This window comes from Neovison vison, chromosome 11, assembly GCF_020171115.1.
Source record: "Neovison vison isolate M4711 chromosome 11, ASM_NN_V1, whole genome shotgun sequence".
NCBI lineage: Eukaryota > Metazoa > Chordata > Mammalia > Carnivora > Mustelidae > Neogale > Neogale vison.
The window spans coordinates 141,736,707-141,756,728 of record NC_058101.1 but is presented as its reverse complement, the minus strand read 5'-3'; the positions used below and the strand labels follow the sequence as shown (position 1 = coordinate 141,756,728).

At 43.9% G+C, this 20,022-nt stretch overlaps 1 protein-coding gene across 1 annotated transcript in view; it reads left to right on the top strand.

The window, feature by feature from the left end:
• FHIP1A (FHF complex subunit HOOK interacting protein 1A) overlaps nucleotides 1-20,022 on the top strand; it is a 243,087-nt gene that overhangs the window by 181,046 nt on the left and 42,019 nt on the right. Inside the window, exon 6 of the mRNA XM_044224871.1 lies at nucleotides 250-336. Coding sequence (XP_044080806.1) covers nucleotides 250-336 — 87 coding nt within the window. The remainder of the gene's footprint in view (nucleotides 1-249; nucleotides 337-20,022) is intronic.

Below are 20,022 nucleotides of genomic sequence, written 5' to 3'. Positions count from 1 at the left end.
TTTTTTTTAAATTTGAAACTTAAAATTACCAATTTTAAAATTTGAAAGTCCAAGCTGTTTATATTGGAATAAACCATCTGAAAAAATTATGTGGCAGTTTGAAGTCTGAATTATTTTTTAACCATGGAATAAACGGCCAGAATTTGAATTTCCTTTTTGAATTTAGGATGTTCACAGAAATGTATGATTTTAAGAAGACCTAACGATGAAACTCTTTGCCTTTTTCATGACTGCCTGTTTCTCTCTTAGGTGGCTCACCCCTTGATTCGCAATCAGCTTGTCAATTATATTTACAATGGATTTTTGGTACCAGTCTTGGCTCCTGCGCTCCACAAGGTCAGTGATTGGCTGAGGTGGTCTTATCTGTTGATGGTACAGCTGACAGAAGCTGAGGATGGTGAACAGTGTAATTGACTCGATGGTGACTTTAGCCTGATTCTTCTCATTCCATTCATGTTCCTCAGCAATATGAAAGATAGATCTTTTTTTTTTTTTAAAGATTTTATTTATTTATTTGACAGAGAGATCACAAGTAGGCAGAGAGGCAGGCAGAGAGAGAGGAGGAAGCAGCCTCCTTGCCAAGTAGAGAGCCCGATGTGGGGCTTGATCCCAGGACCCTGGGATCATGACCTGAGCTGAAGGCAGAGGCTTAACCCACTGAGCCACCCAGGTGCCCCTGAAAGATAGATCTTAATGGTGGTGACAGCTGAAGTCTGTTGGGATCCGTTTGGTGTCATAGAACACAGCATCGTGGAACGTTGAGGAAGACAGTCTACCTGAGGACTGGCAAATGACTCTGACTCTTGTGTTTATGTCAGTTCATGGGTAGTAGCTTCTTGGAACCCTTTTTTGGGCTGTCCTCCTAGGCCAGGCCTGTCCTAGAGAGTGCAGGGCTTACTGTGGTGGGGAAAGGGGCCAGGATAACACAGGGGCCATGGATTTGCCATCTCCTTAATAGAACTTGATGTTTTTATAACAATTCTGTGACAGTAAAAATTAAAGTGAAGCAAGTTAAGGTCCCTGCAAAGGTTGGCTGTCTCATTAGCACCACTCTGGATTCCTTATGATGCTCTCATTTTGTATAATAAATCAACTGATAGCATTTCCGTTGTAAGCTGTCAGGAGACACCCATGGACCTAGAATTCTAATTATAAGTTTTTCTTCACTGAGTAAAGAGACACATAGAGTATTGAGTTCAGAGAATCTTTGTCCAGATAGTAGAGTTGCCAACCCTCATAGGGAGATAAACAATAAGTTTATCACATGTTGTTTTGATGGGATGCCCACATTTCTGCATATGGAAGTACTATTCCCATGGGCTCTCATTTTACAGAATCAAAGAATGCCTTATTATGGCAACTTTGAAGCCATGGTAATGGGGTTTCAAATTTAGAGCCACAGGTCCTGATAGAAGACGTTCGTCTTTTACCATTTACTGCCTTTTGCATGTAGTGGCAGTATTTTCCAAAACAGTGTTCCCGATCTGACAGTGTGTTTTTGTTACTTCTTAGTTCAAGAGGTAATCTTGGATTGGCTTAAACATCAAAATATTGATGCTTCTAGATGATTTTAGTGGTTTATGGGCCTAGAGGGACTAAGTGTTCAAAATTAAATCTGTCTTGGAAAATAAGGGACATATCTTGTGAAAATGCAAACCTCATGTTTGTTTTCAGGTTGTCCTTCTGTTGGTGTCTTGCCATTCCAGAGGTGTGGTGGATGTCTTATATGAAGGTCTCTAAGGCTCTGCATGGAGGAATTCTCCTCTGTGAAGGAATACCACATTGCTACTGAAATTCTTTGGGAGTCATTATCCATATACTCTCGCACACATTTAGACTTTCTTCCTCATTTAGTTCCATGCCTTCCTCATTGACCAGTTGATATAAAATAATTTCCCAAGTCATTATTGTAATAGTGATAATTATAATGATTATTTGTTCAGGATATTTTACATTACTATAATTACCATACCTTAATATGACAAATATTAATGATAACTCTTTATCCATAATTGAGGATGGGCTCCACGTCAGAGACTCTTATGAGGATCAGATCAGACTGGTCCCTCTGTGATACTCCTTCACAGCACTAACCACAAGTGGAATCAAATCATTAAATGTGCAATAACTTGTTTAATGGCTGTCTCCACAGTGGCTTGCCTGCTTCTTGTGGATAAGGTTCACACCTGCCTTGTTCACTGGGCTATCTCCAGTGCCAAGGACAGAGCCTTGGACTTGGGACGCTAAATAAACAGCCCACAAGTGGAATGAGGTTTGTTAAAGTGGCAAGCAGAGTGCTGGCACGTGATGCTTTCCCAGGCAGTGGTTCACAGGGAATTTTTACAGTGGTTCACTTTATATATATTAACTAAATTGCTCTCTTATGCCTATAATTAAAATATGAGGTCTTTTAAGATCATGAAGTTAGGAATACATCCTTATTATGAAAAAAAAAATACAGTCAGTGCTGGTTACATAAAATGCAAAGGGAATGTTGCTATATTAGATTTGAATTTCCAACCCCTAATTAAAATTCCCTAACTTTTATCCATTGCAGGCAATTCCTCCCAAGGCTATTTAGAGACTAGGGAGAATATTTCCTCCCTAATTTATTTTTCTCCTTACTCCCCAATTGGGGTGTGTGTGTGTGTTTTAATCATTTGGAATGAAAATTTTTGGGAAGGAGGCAGGGCAAGGGAGAGGGTGATCAGCCTCCCCTCTGGCTCTTGGCTCTCAGTGGTTGAAGAAGGAGCCTCCTGCGAGTGGCCAGACAGGGCCCCAAGGCAGATGAAGCAAGAAGTCCGGAACTGGGTGTTCCTGGGGGAGTTCTTAGTGAGACCACTCACCTCCTAGGACCAGTGTCCTTTCCTCTGATAAGGGAAGGGGTCGCTGGATGTCTCAAGCCTACTACTGTAGGAGTTTCTGTCTAGATTTTTCATATTTTGTGCTCCATTTAGTATCCTAAATAAATTTCCATTGTATATGCTCTCAGCTCCCAATTCATGCGTGACGTTTTAGTTACTGGCCATCTCATCCATGTAGGTGGTCTGCAGAGGTGAACTCATTCTGTTTCCTAAATAATAGAAATAAATGCATTCTTAAACATATGCCTACATCACAATCAATTCTCATAAACCGTATTTCCATAGCATTTCCTAACCAGAGGTGAAGTCATCGTGAAGAGTTGTGGGTAATGAGAGGTGGGGTGTGGGCGCTTGGCAAGTGAAGGCGGTCTCTCCCTCACCTCTCCCCAGTGTCTGTGCGCACGATGTAGCGCTCTCTCTGTGAGTCCTTCTGCTATGTGCTTTCTCCGTCCAGTGCTGGGGTGTGACCAGTCCTTCTTCTGTGTTAGTGCAAAGGTGTATTTGACTTTTTTCAAAGGGCTGCACGTTTTTTTGTAGTGCAGATATACTGGTCCATAGTCCTTTATCCACAACTCAGAAGTTTGAAAAGCTTAGAAAACCCCTAATTTTTTTCCTTTTTAATAATTGAAATGGCAGCACAGCCTAACCTTTGCTGAACTCATGTGGTGGCAAACCCTTACCTGAACTATCTTGAGGCTGTTTGGTTTTATTCCACTTGTGTTCAAAATTTGTATGTTTTATGGAAGAAATAGTAATGTATTTGATTATAGGATGTGGCCTTGGACCTGCTGGGTTAGTCAAATATGGCCAATGTACACATTACTTTTCTAAACTATGAAAAGTTTGAATTCCAAGATATGCATGGTCTCCAGGGTTTAGAATAAGGGATTGGAAGCCTGTTTGGACATTTAGGAAAAGATAAATTGTTGGAGATAGGTTTAAAACCATACTTTGTGAAAGTCACACTAGAAAAAATGATACCATGTTTCTATGGATCCTTGAGGAATTAGAGTCAGACATAGATGTGGACGTCACGTTGTACAAACCTGGTTATTTATGACTTTTGATAGCCCTTAGCCAGCAAGAGTGAGTTCTGTTGTCTCTGTATGTTTAATTTATTAAAGCTAAATTTTCAAGGCTGAATATTCATCGGGATGGTTGTATTAGTCTGGGTTCTCAGAGAAGCAGATGCCGACAGAGGATTAAATATGCAAGGATTTTATTAGGGGAAATGCTTGTGAGAGAGAAAATAGGGAACAGGGTGAGGAAATGCTTGTGAGAGAGAAAATAGGGAACAGGGTGGGGAAATGCTGTGAGAGAGAAAATAGGGAGCAGGGAGAGTTGTCGGACTACAGTGCAAAAGTGACCCCAAGGAAAGAAGGGGGAGAGGTTGGCTGGCGTGTCCTATTTAAAGTGCTGTGTACTCTGAGAAGATCCATCAGAGGAGGCCTGTTTCTTCTGGGGAGACAGCCTGTGGGATGTGTGGTGAGGATTTCAGAGTACAGTAGCAGGGGCCCGTGGTGGCTTTCACTTCCTGTAGCTGGAGGTCTAAGAGGTGGGTTTCTTTGTTTCCAAACTGTTGGCTGGTTTTCATGGCTTTCCTGATTGTAGTTGTGAAAACGATGGACCTGCATACTTGCTTCCTTGTGCACAGAATATTCAGAAGTTCAAATGGTCCCCGCATGCATGCGGTCTTTTTGGTCAGGGTGAGCTTGTTGAGGAGTTTAGTACGCCAGTCAAAATGAGCAGGCCACGGTCACGAACGAAACCAACATCTCGGGCTAAAACAACAAATGTCTGTTTGTTCACACTGCTTGTCCATCTTGGAGTATGGGCTGGACGGTTGCAGGTAGCTTTTCTCCATGTTCTCTTCACCCAGCGACCCAATGTGATAGAAACTTCACCCTGGAAATGATATCTGTGGTCATGTCAGGGGCAGGGAGAACGAGGACCGGGAGGGACCCTAACCTGACTCCCAGGTGAGCAGTTTCCCTACAGAGGGGCACTGGGGATAAGAGGCTCAGGACCAATCTGCAGGTGACAAAATAAGGCAGCAGGTATGGCTGGCATTTGGGGAAGTGTGGTGGCGAACCGAAAAACGGCAGAAAGGAAGGGGGTTTTGGAGAAGAGAGAGTGCTGAAGAAAACAGGGATACAAGGAACAAAGATCCTAAAGAGTAGGTATCATCCTACTCACTACCCTAAAACCCTTCCAGACTACCTGAAAGAGATGACTGCTTTTCTTTTTCCCATGTGCACTTGCCAGCTTTACCCTGGCTGGATCATTAAATGCACTTAAATGTTGTTGAAAAATATTGGGATTTTAAAGAATTGCTTTATTATCGAACCCAACACTTCTGACTCCCTGGGGATCTCTGTTCCCCTTTGATATCGTCCACTCTGCAGACTCTCTGGTTCTCTAGTAGAGTCTATGAGCAGCATGGACTTCACTTTCCCCCTTCCTTCCCTGAATATGGGGGTGCATGGGTCTCGGCCTTCCGCTGGTCAACCTGAGATCAACTGTGCACTCCACACAGGTGGCCCGAATATCCTCCACCACTGGAGGGATCTCTTTGCCAGAGGGAGCTGCTCCGCTCCTCAGATTTAGAGTATCAAAGCCAGACTCCTGGCTTTCAGCCCAGGTTAGCTAAGCCCCTCCTCTGCAGGTGATCTTTTTGAAGACCTTTTGAACGTGGTGATCGGGCTGTGTTGTAGAGCTAGAACTGGAAGTGAGACAAGCTGGTTGGCCTTGTTACTAGCTCGGAAGAATCTCTGTGCTGGTGTGTTGTTCAGGGCTCCTGGGCAGACAGGAGACGCCTCAGGGCCTGCCCTGGCCCCAGCGTGGTAAGAAAGAGGGGACTAGCAAGGCTTCTGGAGGGGAAGGGCGTAGGAATAACATCGGGGGCTCAGTCGTATTATTTTGGTCAAATAAATGTCTTGTGAACTAGTATGTTTTCTGTTTGGTGGATTTCTTGGCTCTGTTTTTGGAGACTGTTAGGAAATTAGGGCAGAAGTTTGAGGCTGTGTGTAGTTGTTGGAGGCGGAGACGTTGAAGGGGGAGTGTGCTGAAGGGAGGGAGGGAGGGCAGGGAAAATAAGAATGACACACCTGACCTTCCCACGTGCAGCTCACAGGCATTCGCACGGACCCCTGTGACCTCAAAGAAAGCCTGTACCTTTCTTTGGTTTTTATGAAGAGCAGGCGGCTGTTTTCACTCAGTAAAGTATTCTATACAAGTGTGCTTGGAAAAACAGAAGCCAAAAATCTGTAAGAAAACCTGGATTTTCCCACAGTCTCTTGTGTGCTGAAACCATGCTTGAACAATATACACAGGTGGAATAATTCCAGCCGTTTCCTTTAAGGCATGTGCGCCGGCGTCCTCTAAGCCACTGTGGAGCCCATTTGTTTTACAATCTTGTCTTCTAAACACACACATACATATTCATGATCTGTATCCTCTGAGCTCAATAACTCATGGCTTATTGACTTAGGTGGATGGATGGAAGTTTTTTGGGGGACTGCAGGAGATGGGGATTTTGAGAGGCTGGGAACCAGCCATACTTGTGCGTCACCCGTGTGCTCTTAGTGTGTCTGTGGGTTGGCTGGGTTGGGACCCGTGGAGAGCCCAGCGGGGCTCCCACTAGCTGGGGATGTTTTTGACTTTTATGCCCAGTGAAACTTGTGACTGAAGGTTTTCAGAGCAATTAAACGCTGGCTTCAAGTGATCACTACTGATACATATTAATGAGCTGTAATTGGGTGCTGAGGTGATAGGAAGCATGTGCTGACTTCTTAGGTCCTACTGTTCTTGGTCTCCAGGGCAGAATGGGCAGATCAGCCTGTCACGTCAGTGTCCCTTCACTCCATGTCTCCTATCCACCCTTCTTCACGTACCTCTAGTCCAGGAGAAAGTGGGGATGGGATTCTGGAGTGGCCAGAGCACAGAGACCAGCTCCTGCCAGCTATTTTGGCTGAGTTCCTGTTGCGTCTCTGGAGGCCTAGCATGGCACACTACTGTAGTCCTTGTCACTTCCTGATGAAAAACACTGTGAAATTTTGTGTCTGGTCCCAGTAATGCTGCAAAACATCACTGAGCAGGGCATTCCTTTCAGTGGGAAATTGGCGAAAAGAAGGATCAAAAGCATGGAATAAGGATGCCCTTTTGGCCCTGGAATTTGGGGATCTTATTTTTTGAATGTAGTGGTTCTTTGCTAAATCTTTGACAGTTTCCCTTAAGTCACGGAGCTCCAAACTAGGCTCCAGCTCTGGGGTGGGCCATATGAAAAACTGTCTTGGAATAATACCTTGGTCTCTCCATTTCATACTTCTACTTATGCATTTCAGTAATTTGCTTTCTATTTATTTATTTTTAATTTTTTTAAAAAAATTTATCAGAGAGAGAGAGAGAGCATATGCACAAGTAGGGGGAGTGGCAGGCTGAGGGAGGAGAATCTGGCTCCCCGTGGAGCAGGGAGCCCCATGCGGAACTTGATCCCAGGACCCTGGGATCATGACCTGAGCCAGAGGCAAACACTTAACCGATTGAGCCACTCAGGTGTCCCAGTAATCTGTTTTTTAAAAGTCATTCTCTACATTATTGACCCAAGTGTCCAGTCACTAAAGGCTCTGGATGTACTATCCTGCCTACTCCTCCCAGCAGCCCCCCCTTTTTTTCTGCTAGCTGCTTATTCCTCTTCCTCTTCCATCATCTTCAATGATGTTGAGCTATACTTGTTCATATGGAACTTTGTTTTTTACCACGCCTAGAGTCACCCAGGCATTGAAAATGATTCCATTCTCTACCATGCTGGAAGCCTACCTGTGCGCCCAGCTGGACCACAGAGCGCCAGTCTGGTGTGAAGTGAAGGGGTCTCAGGGATACCCTAGAGAAATGAGGTCCCTCCTTCTAGAAGCTGCTGCTCTTGCCTCACAGCCTGAGGCAGGCTCCAGTGGTGCCAGACAGGGAGGCAGGTGTTCCGTTCGGGGCCAGTTGGCAGCTGGGGAGGCTGCGGATGCTTGAGCTCAGCAGGAGGGCTTGATGCACCTGCTGCCATCTCTAACTTCTAATATAGCCTCGTGCTCCCTGCCTGATGCCAGAGATCCAGGTGTGACAGAGGAGCTAGGATGGCAGTGGCAGTGGCCTGCACATTCGTTCTGTTTCCTCATTCACCCCGGATTGAAATAGGAGAGTACCGTGCAAGTGGAGAGGCCGGATGTAGGGATCGCTGTGGTCCGTCAGTGGTGGCAGGTGAGTGAGGTAATTAAAAGGCCCGTCCTGTTAAGGCCCGTCCTGTCGTGGGCCTGCAGCTGTGTGACACACAGCAGCAGTAGTGTCCTGGAATTTGGGCTGAAGAAATCCTATCCAGCAGGCCAGCTTCAGACAGCTTCAATTAGTAATTGCTCTATCCATTGAGAGGCAGCCATTAAATAGACCTGGAAGATTTTAGTGGCACTTATAACAGGCTTTGACTTGGAAATCCTTGATTTATTCATTGAAAACTGAAGGTGTGTGCCATCTAATATATTCAGTTAATACATTGTATCTGATTAACACACTTTGGGGAAACAGTCTAGCTTAACATTTCAAAAAAAATGGGTCTTGAGGCCAGAGAGACTTTAGTTTGAGTTCTGGCTCTTTGTTACTTAACTAGCAATGAGATTGTGGCAAGTACCTTCATCTCTAGGTATTACCTATGGGTAAAACAGTACCTGCCTTAGTGGGCCGTTGGGAAGAATCAGTGAGGCACTGCATTTAAAGTGCCTTTTGTCTCCTGCACTTAGTACTACACGCACATCACGCATTAACTCCACCAGCTCGGTCTCTGAAATGAGACAGCCTCCACGTGACACTGTGTTACTGGACAGGGAATCTGTCCTGGGCTTATTGTTCCTTCACCCATTTTCATCTCATTTCACAGACAGCCAAACTTTTAGATTTACTCTTTCCTTCTTTCTCTAGAATGTGATGTCAACTCAGTTGTACATAGAATTCTTTGCCTGCTCATTCTGAGTCTCGGTGCTAGAGATTCCCGAGTGTAAATGTGCAAAGACAATCACCTAGGAACTTCTTACTCTCAAAGTCCTGAGTTGCAGGATCTGATTCAATAGGTAGGGCTGACACTTCTCCTGTTAGCCAGCAACCAGGAGCTGCACGGACCACGCTGGGTGATGGTACTGATCTCAGCCCTTCTGCTGGCACGTTGGCTTCTTACACTCTTTCACTGGATGAGGATTATGAAGACACGGGTTCCTTTTTTATGTGCCACCTCGAGGGGCTTACCCTGTTTAAGGTAAACCCCATGCTGGCAGCCTTCCAAGACTGTAAGATCAGATGAGGAGGTAGAGAGCAGAGCTTTGGGCAGCGGTGAAACTTTCCCAAACGAGCTAGGCATTCAAAAGGGGATACAGTCTCTTCTGCCTCCCTCTGGAGCTGTTTTAGCTGCCAAAGCAGATAGCACAAGTCAAAATACTTCCTCATTTACAGACTTAGTAGTCGTAGCATCTAAGGTGAGTAGTGAAAGGACATTGTTGAGTTCTGGTGTGTGGATTCTAAGAATGGCTGCGTGCTCCCTAGTGTGTGCAGTGTTCCATTGTGAGAAGTACCTCCCATTGTTCAGGGTGTTGGACTAGTGCCATTATGTATACTGTGAAACCAACTCTGCTCTCCTGTGTAATACTGTGAAGATATGTGTACAGTGATATCAGCACCACAAAAACATCTTTCAAATGGTAATGTGGTCAGCTTGGCAGTGGGAAGACAGGCCATATACTGGTGTCATGTATATTACAGTATAATGATACATCATATATGTGTAATACATATCATTACATATGTATTGTAATATGTATGTGCATATTACATATGTATAGACATATGATATGTATTACACACACATATATAATAATATGCATGTAATATAATAATGCATCATTGTTGTACTGCTGACTGGGCTCCCCCCACCATGCCCTGGTGCTGTGGGCACAAGGGGAAGTGAGTGCTCCCTATACTAGCAGAGATGGGGTTGGCAGATTTTCTTCGTTTCACTGTAACCATTATTACTTTTTTTCACTATCCATATTTCTGTTTATTAAGTGGAAAGTTGATGCACTCAGGCATTTTAGATCCATTTACAAATATACTTTTCCCCTCATCAATATATAGAAAAGCCAAAGAGAGTAGATTGTTTATCCCAGAGGCATCCCTTGTGGATCAGCTGTGGAACATAATGAAATGTCGAGTATTTGTTGTGGAAAGCCTCTGAGAACATAGGAATAGATTATAATAGAAGCTATTGGAATGTTCACTTTTCTTTTTTTCTAAAGAAAATCTTATAATTAATATCTGAGGTCTAGTGATAAATTTCCAGCCTGTGGAACCACTGTCTTTGAACAGTTTGTAGACATGAGGCTCCAGGTAAGCCATATGGTACGCCGAGGCCTAGGCATACAGTGAGGTGAATTTAGACCCAAATCTTCCATCTCGTTTTGCATGTTCGCAGTGCAAAGAGTGACCTGGCCTTGGGATCCATGGCCCAAAGCCAGCTTCTTGGTGTCCTGGGGGTGTCCCTGTCTTTATAATGCTGTGTCTTTAAAATAATATGCCAAAACCCAAAACCAAACAGGAACACTGGCCGGAGTAAACAGACGTAAAATAGGGAGCAAAGAGGGAAGCACATTTATTCATTGACATAAACCTAGACATAGTGGTATCCAGTGACTGAGTTCTTTATGAGGGAATTAATTAATTAATTAATTAATCTTCCTTATCCTTTTTTTTTAATCATGTTCAGTTAGCCAGCATTTAGTACATCATTAGTTTTTGATGTAGTGCTCAATGATTCATTAGTTGCAGATAATACCCAGTGCTCATCACAACACATACCCTCCTTAATACCCGTCATCTGGTCACCCTGGCCCCCACCCCTCTCCCTCTGTAACCCTTAGTTTGTTTCCCAGAGTCAATAGTCTCTCATGCTTTGTCTCCCTCTATGATTTCCCCTTCTTTAGTTTTCCCTCCCTTCCCCTATGGTCTTCCGTGCTATTCCTTATGTTCCACATCTGAGTGAAACCATATGATAATTGATTCTCCCTGCTTGACTTATTTCACTCAACACTATCTCCTCCAGTCCCATCCATGTTGGTACAAAAGTTGGGTATCCATCCTTTCTGATGGCTGAGTAATATTCCATTGTATATATGGATCATATCTTCTTTATCCATTCGTCTGTTGAAGGACATCTTGACTCCTTCCACAGTTTGGCGATTGTGAATATTATGAGCACACAGAATTTTGAGCCTACTGTGGCTCTCGCTGAAAAGTTAAGAGGTTTTCTGCTCTGTGAGCACCCTTCTGAACCTGCTGCCGAGCTCCGCTCAGTGACTCCCAGGCTGGCCTTTTGCCTTTAGTAAGGCTAAATACACGAAGGATTTAACATGATGTGAACTTCAGAGTCAGGCTGCCGGGGTCAATGCCCCAGCCCTGCCACCTGCCAGCTTTGTGTCCTTGGGCAGCACTTTGACTTCTCTGAGCCTATTTCCTCTTTTGTAACATGTGGATGACATAATAGGGCTTCTCTTTACAGGATCTGTGAGGGTTAAATGAGTTGATATTTTACAGTGTTGCTTGGAGAGTTAGTGTTTGGTGTGTGTTAATTCTGTTGCTGCTTTTTTAGTTCTTACTACGTACTTGTTGGAGAATCATAATTTTAGATCACCAGGTAGCTCTTTCATTGCTCTGTAATTTATAAAATTTGGCATATTTCCAGGAGGGAATAGGCAGGGAACCATAGGCATCAAAGTAGTAGGAGAAATAACTCCAAGGCTAGACTGGGCTCTGCCAAGTGAATCTTCTGAATCTTTGAATCTTTTCCCAGGCTAACCCTGAACTTCCTCACATCTCCCTCTCCAGAGACTGACAAGTCCAGCCATCTTGGGCCACGTACTGTACGTCAAGTAGGAACTGGATTTCCACTTTATCGCCTATGCTTATGCCTTTCCTCTCCTTGAGATGCCTTTTCCTTCCATCTACCTTATCTGATTATTTCTCATCCTCCAGAGTCCCGACCACATGGCACTTCCTTCCGGAAGTCTTCCTGATCCAGCCAGTTGTAGGCAGTCACTCTTTACATCTTTAGAATTTCGTTGCTATCACTCACGTGGCACTTAAAGGTTGCCTTGTAAGATCATTGTGGGTTTACTCTCCTACTAGGGGACAAACGTCGTGAGAGTAGAGACCATCTATTTATTTATATGTTCATTTATCATACAAATAGTATAGCAGCATATCTACCACACGGCCTAGTCCATATAGGTATTTTCCTATTTTCTGAGTAAGTGAATGTGTGAACATAGATGTGGTGACTAGGTAGTGATGTGTGTGTGAAGCAAATGGTAGGGAGAGAGAGGAAAAAGGTAAGGAGAGATCAAGTAGTAGGAGCTGTTGGGGGTCTCATCAGGTTGGTGGACTGATGTTTGGCTGACAGCTGGCACTCGGGTGGCATGGAGTGGGAAAAGACTGAGGTGCTTGAGGGAAGGCGTGTTTAGGGTTGGGCAGACATGGCTTTTGCTGAAAGTGAGATACCTCTTATTTGTTGCACACGTCCACAATGGGAATGACCAGATTTGAGACAGATACTGCTGAAACAATATAAAGGAAGATATAGAATTTTCTAGAAAGAAGCAGAAGGAAAAGGAATTAAAACATATTACACAAGAATCAGTGATGGCTCTAAGAGTCATATTTAAAATATGCTCTCCACATCCAGAATTGACATTGTCCAAAATGAGAGATTGAGAGATAGCTATCAAGTTAAAAATAATTGGCAATGTATCATTTTCATGGTTATTTATCAAGACTTTCAACTCTCTGGATAACCATGTGTGATATTTACATTTGTGATAATGTACTTTAATAGAACTAATAGATTTAGCTGTACAGTTTTTTTTTTTCTTTGAAGATAGCATTCTGTCAGAATTTATGAAGTTTATAGCTTTGAAATGTGTTAGATTTCAGTTTTATAGAGGAGCTCTGTGTGGCGCAAAGATGAGGAACTCCTTTGTTTCCATGTTCTTATCCCTGATGGAGGTGTCAGCCCAATGCTCGGCACCGGGTGGGTATTCTAGAAATGCTCTTAGTAATTGTTTAAGCAAATTTCACAGACTGGATGGATTTTATGAAGCATATCCTTTGTGTGTGAAGTTCTTCCCAAATGGAAATGGAAGGATGGAATTGGAGATAGGAACACAGTATTTTATATATGCCCACAGAATATTAGTACTAGACATAATCCCAGAGATTGTCTAGTCCCAACTCCTCCTTTTTCTGATAAAAACATTGAAGACCAGAGAGGTTAAGTGACTTGCTTAGGCTCAACAGCTGATTACTGGCCAAGCTTGGACCAAACCCAGAACCGCAGGTCTAGAGGCTTTAGTATTGTCATCTCTTTCCATTTTCCCTGTTGGAAGTAAATCTTAGTTCCATGATCCCTTCCTTGGCATAAATTAACTCATGAGCTCCCGGTGCAGAATTTAGAAAAAATTCTCTTATGCTTTTGTTAATTGCAAACTAGATTTCTTTGAGAGCAAATCCCCTTTCTCTCAGGGCTCCTATGTAATCAGGGGCTGTTTAGGTGCATCCATATTAATTTTTGATGTCCTGCTTGAGTTTCTCCTCTTGGTAAGTCTGCTCTAAAAGGAGAGCTTGCACCATCTAGTGGATCCATGAAGAGGCTCCTGGGTTTAAGTTTTTGGTGGCCCTCCTTTAAAAGGAAGAAAGGAACAGTATTTTTAGTTAATCTGTAGATTCTCCCCTGGAACCCTTAATTCATATCCTGAGAGTGAGGTTAGCAGCCCAGAATGCTGTTAGATCACTGTGTACCTCCCGGTGCTGAAAGCAGGGCAGGGTGTTGACCGTGCTGCTGCTTCCCTTTATGAATGGCGGAAGGAGGGTTAGGAAGCTGGTATACTATCAACCTGTTTTTTCCAACCAGTACTTGGATTCTCCTTATCATTAATTCAAAACATTCACTCTTCTATAATGGGTCTTCCCATAATAGTTGGGAATTAATCAAGCCCTGCTTTTATTCTTGGGATATTCTCGAGTACTCATTTGGACAATTAACTAATTTAGTAACAGGCAGTATTCTGCTGTCCAGTTGGGTAAGTGAAGTTTTTGGAAGCTTTCACATTATTCCTTTGTTTCCTCTAATAGAAGTTTTGTTCTTTTCTCAAGCTCTGCACAATACTTACCCTGTGTGGCAGGTGGCAGAAGATGGCATTGCTCAAGCAGGATAATTTGATGACTGTGTAACACAGGGTGGGGGTCTCAACACTGACTTGCCATGTGACCCGAAGCACTCCTTTACCTCCTGGGCCTGAGTTTGCTTTGGAAGGAATGTCAGCCTTATAGGTACAGAGTACTGCTCAGCAAAAAAACCCAAGGTTTTGTTTGTTTGTTTGTTTTTGGTTGGTTGTTTTTGTTTCATTCTGTTTTGACTTTTGTTACTCCATCAGCTGAAATATCTTAGATGGCATCTTAGCACCTGCATAGTGGAGGGTACTTGGGACAAGGATCCTCACCCTGGTGCACATCAGAATCAACAGGGAGGCCTGGTCCCATCCTTGGAGATTCTGGGCCCAGATGGCGTGTAAACATGGGTATTTTTTAAAAGCTCCCTGGGTGATTCTAACATAGATTCAGGGTTAAGAACAACTGTGATTTGATGTCCTTGAAAATGTGTTTGAATCATTGGATTCCAAATGAAGGTGAACGTTGGAGGTCTGTATTTGAAAGCCATTGTTCTCCTTGGGGCCAGAAGTTTTACTGTATTGGGATTGTATTGAGGTAGTCACTGCATCTAAAAGACTCCATTTTGCAACCCCAGCTGGTGCTGGTGGAGTCCATTTTGGTGTATGACCAAGGTCGGAGGAATGGTACTTTCTGAGATAGCCAGGAGCAGCGAGGGCCAGAAGTTAATGCTTTTGTGAGTGGCAGTTTAATGTATTATTATAATTGTCCTAATCTTAGGTGTTGATTCTATATTGTTGGCAGGTGTCCAGTGACAGTAGGAAAGTTGGTGTTTTACATTACATCTTTTTTTTTTCTTCCTCTTAAGAGCATTTTTCTCCTTTCTTGTTGGCTCAACAATCAATTTCAGCTCTTTCGATGGTTCCCAGGAGGAAGGTGCTCAGTGAGCTCTTCAGAGAAGCTGTTTTCTGGAGTGAAGTCCTGACCTGTGACTGGGAGCAGCTGGCTTCTGAGAAACATCACCGAATGAGCAGGAGGAGGGGTAGAGTGGTAAAAGGGCCCGGATGGGTATAAATCCTCCAAAAGACCATAACTCAACTCCTGTAATGGGAGGTAGTGTCTTTGACCTTAATCAGCCCACATAGTTGATACAACTGTTTTCAATTTCAATTTTAATACAATTCAATTTCAATACAATTTTCAAAGTATTTTCGCTCAGTTTTTAGAGGACAGGGGATAAGAATGCCAAAGGAGCATTAGACTTCTTATCTTGGCTTTTCCTCAAAATAGTACAAAGAACATGATGTTTGGCAGCAGGCAGACCTGGTCTCTGGGGAATCTGATCTCTGCCACTTACTGTGTACTTTGGGGGCAAGTTTATGAACCTCATGTTTCTTATCTGTGAAATGAGGACCCTGACCCCTACTTTGCAAGGCCAGATTGAATTAACCCAGATAATGTATATGAGGCACGATAATGAATGGCACAGAGCTGGGACTTTATAAATGGTAGCTATTTCTGGAGCTACTATTAATAATAGTAATAATGAATGATAATTTAAAAATCAATAGTGTTTTTCCTCCTTTGGACATGGCGCCTAAGATATAAGTAACTCATGGCCTGTGTACCCAGTTGTCCTTGGAGGGGGCTGAGACTGAATCAGTTGGGAAGGGATGTTGACAGAGGCTCCAGCTGGGAAATGCGTTCTTGGAATTTTCAACCTCACCTAATCAACGTGTTATCATTTAGTCTCATCACACATTAATCCCTTTAAAATATAGCTGCTCCCTGGAAGAGTTAATTCCACTGAGCATTCATCTTGTGTATAGCTTGCTTGTTTACCTCAGAGAAGATAGAATATAAATCTTTATTTAAACATTGTGGATGCAGTGCCTGGGCGGCTCAGTCGGTTGAGTGTCTGCTTTCGACTCAGGTCATGAGCCCAGGGTCCTGGGATTGAGCTGTGTGTGGGACACCCTGCTCAGCGGGGAGCCTGCTTCTCCCTCCACCACCCAATGCTCACTCTCTCTCTCAAGAAAATAAATAAGATATGGGACGCCTGGGTGGCTCAGTTGGTTAAGCAGCTGCCTTCTGCTCAGGTCATGATCCCACATCGAGTCCCACATCGGGCTCCTTGCTCCGCAGGGAGCCTGCTTCTCCCCCTGATCTTCCTGCCTCTGTGTCTGCCTGTGCTTGCTCTCGCTCTCTCTCTCACAAATAGATAAAAATCTTAAAAAAAAAAAAAAAAGATCTTAAGAAAACAATAACAACGTGGAAAAGGGTTAGGAGGGAAGAAGGGATGGTGTGCATTTGTGGGGATTACTTGAGTGTAAGTCACACCTGGTGCTGTGGGGCGGTGTGGCCTTGGGACGTACTCTGCATTGGCTGGACCCTCTGGGTGCTGAGGAGAGGAGATGCCAGGATGGGGTTGGAGGGGGGGTTGTATCTCATGTTGCTGAGGGCCCAAAACAGCAGCCATCAATGTTGAGTTGCTGTCCCAAGTTCCCTATTAGGACGGCCTGTGTGATTCCTATGTTTGTTTTGGGAACAATGTTGTCATTTGCCATAGGTTGGCCGTGTCTGGAGTGACAGTGCCATTTCACCTAAGCACTGGCCTTGGAGTCTAAAACATTTACAGGAATCAGTGGAAACTGCATGTGCATAGCTAAGGTTATACAGTCTCAGAAAAGTCCGTCTGGTCTAATTGAGGTGTCAGGGGCTTTCTTCCCCTTCTGAGTTCTGATAAGTTGAGAACCTCAAGCAAGGGAGACAAAAGGTCAGTGTAGGGCTTTTGTTATCAATAAAACTGATGCTGGAGCATAGGGTTTACACCTGTGGGTTAGATTGCCTAATATTGGGGCGCCAGGGTGGCTCAGTTGATTGAGCGTCCCACTCTTGGTTTCGGCTCAGGCAGTGATCTCAGATCGCACCCTGCCTGGAGCTCGGTCTGCTGTGGGCTTGGAGCCCACATGATGTTCTCTCTTCCCCTCCCCCTGCCTCTCCTGCTTGTGCTTTTTCTCTAAAATAAATAAATAAATCCTTAAAAAGAAAGGAAAAACAAAAAACAAAAGATTGCCAATATCGACCCCCAGGATCGGACAGACTTGCCAGACGCCCCATAGAAGCTGTGGGGGAAGGAGTGGAGAAGAACGTGTACTTCCTGCTGGCGGTCTGGCTCCCTGAAGAAGAGGGAGGAAGGGACAGGCACCTCCAAATGACAAGCCGCTACTCCTCTCCAGGGGGAGGCGTTAATGAGGGGGGCAGAGAGGCCAGAAGGACTCTGCTGGGTCGTCCTGCATGTGGGAGGAAACACTCAGACCAGTTTTCTCTACCAGGTTGACAGAATTAAGACCTTTCTAAATTCTAGAGATTTGCAAGTGGTAATTCATATCACAAAAAAATGAAGAGGAGAGGCTTAGATGGCATTGCCGTGTTGAAGAGCCCATAATGGGTGCCTGTCGCCTGCAGAAGATAAACCAGACTCCCTCCCTCCTCTCTGGAAACCCGTCGTTGTCGTCTGTCCCTGTCTTGCATGTTAACCTTCCTTCCCCGAGGTGTTCACGTGCAGACGTGAGGTCAGAGCAGTGCCTTCCGTGGCCTCTGTTCTTGTTACCAGTTCCTGCTGGATCATTCTTCCTACGTCCCATCTGTGCAGAATATACTCGTCTGTTATGGCCTGGGACAGTCCCCCTATTGGGCTCGAGCCCTGCCCCGACGCACACACCTGCCTCTCTCAGCTCTGGCTCCGAAGTGCGGCTCGCTGGCCTCGCTCAGCCTCCCAACGGGTTCGCCGCGTGAGTCTCAGCAGCCAGCTGCTGGAAGTGCCACAAGGGACAGGATGCTTCTTGTACTTCTTTTATGTGTCCCCAGATGCTGGTTTACTGTACACATGAAAAGCACTCTGTAGATATGCGGTCCGTTAAATAAATGTATCAAAAGGACGTGGCTCGCACCCTCATCACTATGTTAGAATAGGGTTATGCGGGCTTGGCTGGGAGAGAAGATTACCAAGGCAAAGGACAGAAATTAGCTCTTGTCTCATGTCACTGATATGAAATCAAAGAATCTCATGGTTTTGGAACGGAGAGGGTAAGATCATCTGGTTCAATGCCATCATTTCACAGCTGAGCACACTAATGCTCATGATTTGAAAAGAAATATTCAGAGACTGTGAGCTTCCTGTTTGGGAGAGGAAGAGAGGCTATGAAATAGGTGGTTTTTTTCATTGCCTTCGCATCAGATTATCCCCAGAAGGCTTACGTGGTGGCTTTGTATTTACATTAGGGAGTCCTCTAAGTGTTCCACAGTGCTTTTCTATTATCTCGTAGCGCCTCACCTTATGCTCCCACTAATATCTGTGGAGGAAGGCGCATTGCACAGAAGCTCTCACCCTACCTCGTCATTGGCCTTCTTCATCGACATATGCAAATTTGCTCTGCTGGATTACATCGCAGGTCAGGGGCACCTGCTTGCTTTACAGCAGGAGCAGCGAAGACGCCAAAAGATTCCTTGACTTGCCCAAGGTTACCGGACTCCGAGGATTAAAATGCAAGTGTTGGACATTCCCACTGCGGTCTGTTTTCTGCTACTCCCTGCTGCCTTTGCATCTTTAAATTAATACCTGTAGACTTTGAGAATCCTGGTTTAGAAGAGAAGCTCATTTTCAATTCCTTTATTAGCTGAGAGAAAGAACAGCTAACGCCAGTACTTAACCACCCAGAGTAGACTAAGCTCAGCGCGAGGACAGCCGGGGTGAGTGTGGAGAGAGGAGCCCTTTGCCCATGTGGCACGGAAAGCAGGAATGGATACTACAGGAGGACAGGCCAGCCAGCCAGCTCTCAGCATCTCCGAGGTCCCAGGCAGATTTTCCCAGTGCAGATTCACTATTTACTATATATTGTAGAGACCCCAAGACATCATTAGTAATATTCAACTACTTTATAAAAATGTCAAACAAAATAATCACAGTGTTTCGGTTTTTTCTACCAGTGTTTCTATGAAATTGTGAATATTTTAGATTTTTAATAAAAAAATACTGATTTAGTGTTCTCATATTCGTTTATTGGTTAACAGAAAAATTAACAGATAAGTATCTATATACATTTTAAACAGTTTTCAAACACAGTCTTGTCATAGTAATGAATCACAATTTTGGTTTGATAGGTTGCAATTAAAAAACAATAAAAGAAAATATCAGAGAGCCTTGTACTTAGTCATGGTAAATATCATCTATTATTGTAAAATATCATTCTTACGATATTTTAAGGGTCCTGGTTAAGAAAATTTTGAAAAATGCTGTACTTATGTTTGGGAGGATTATTTGGAGAATGGGCTATGGGATTAGTCTTGATGCTACATTTCAGCCTGATCGTGGGCTGCCAGTTGGTCTTCTCCTGATACAAAACCTTCATTATTAATTCATTCACTCAACAAATACATTTTGAACACCCAGTATATGTGAGGCACTATTCTAAATGCCAGCATGAGATTGCTATAGCAATTTGCTTACAAAGAAGAGAGACCACTATATCAGTTTGCATAAGGTTTAACGGAAACAGAAAACTCCCTTAATGTGATTAGTAGTCCTCTTTTTATTCCATATGCCAGTTCTTTTCACACCTTACTGGCCAAGACAGGTACAGCCATACCTAGATGCAAAGGTCGGAGGGAACTGTAGTTTTTTGGCTAGAAAGTTAAGGTTCATTCCCAAGGAAGAGAGGGAGACTGAATATTGGAGGTTGGGAGGAGGAGCAATTAGAAGTGCCTGCCACAAACCTCCAGGTTTCTTATATGTTAACAAAATTCTGTTTCTATGGATGGGAACCTGTAACTTTCTGTTATTCTTCTGTAGAAAAGCACAGACTGGACAGTGTACAGCTGTACTTGCTGTGCACTGCGCAAGTATGCCCTGCTA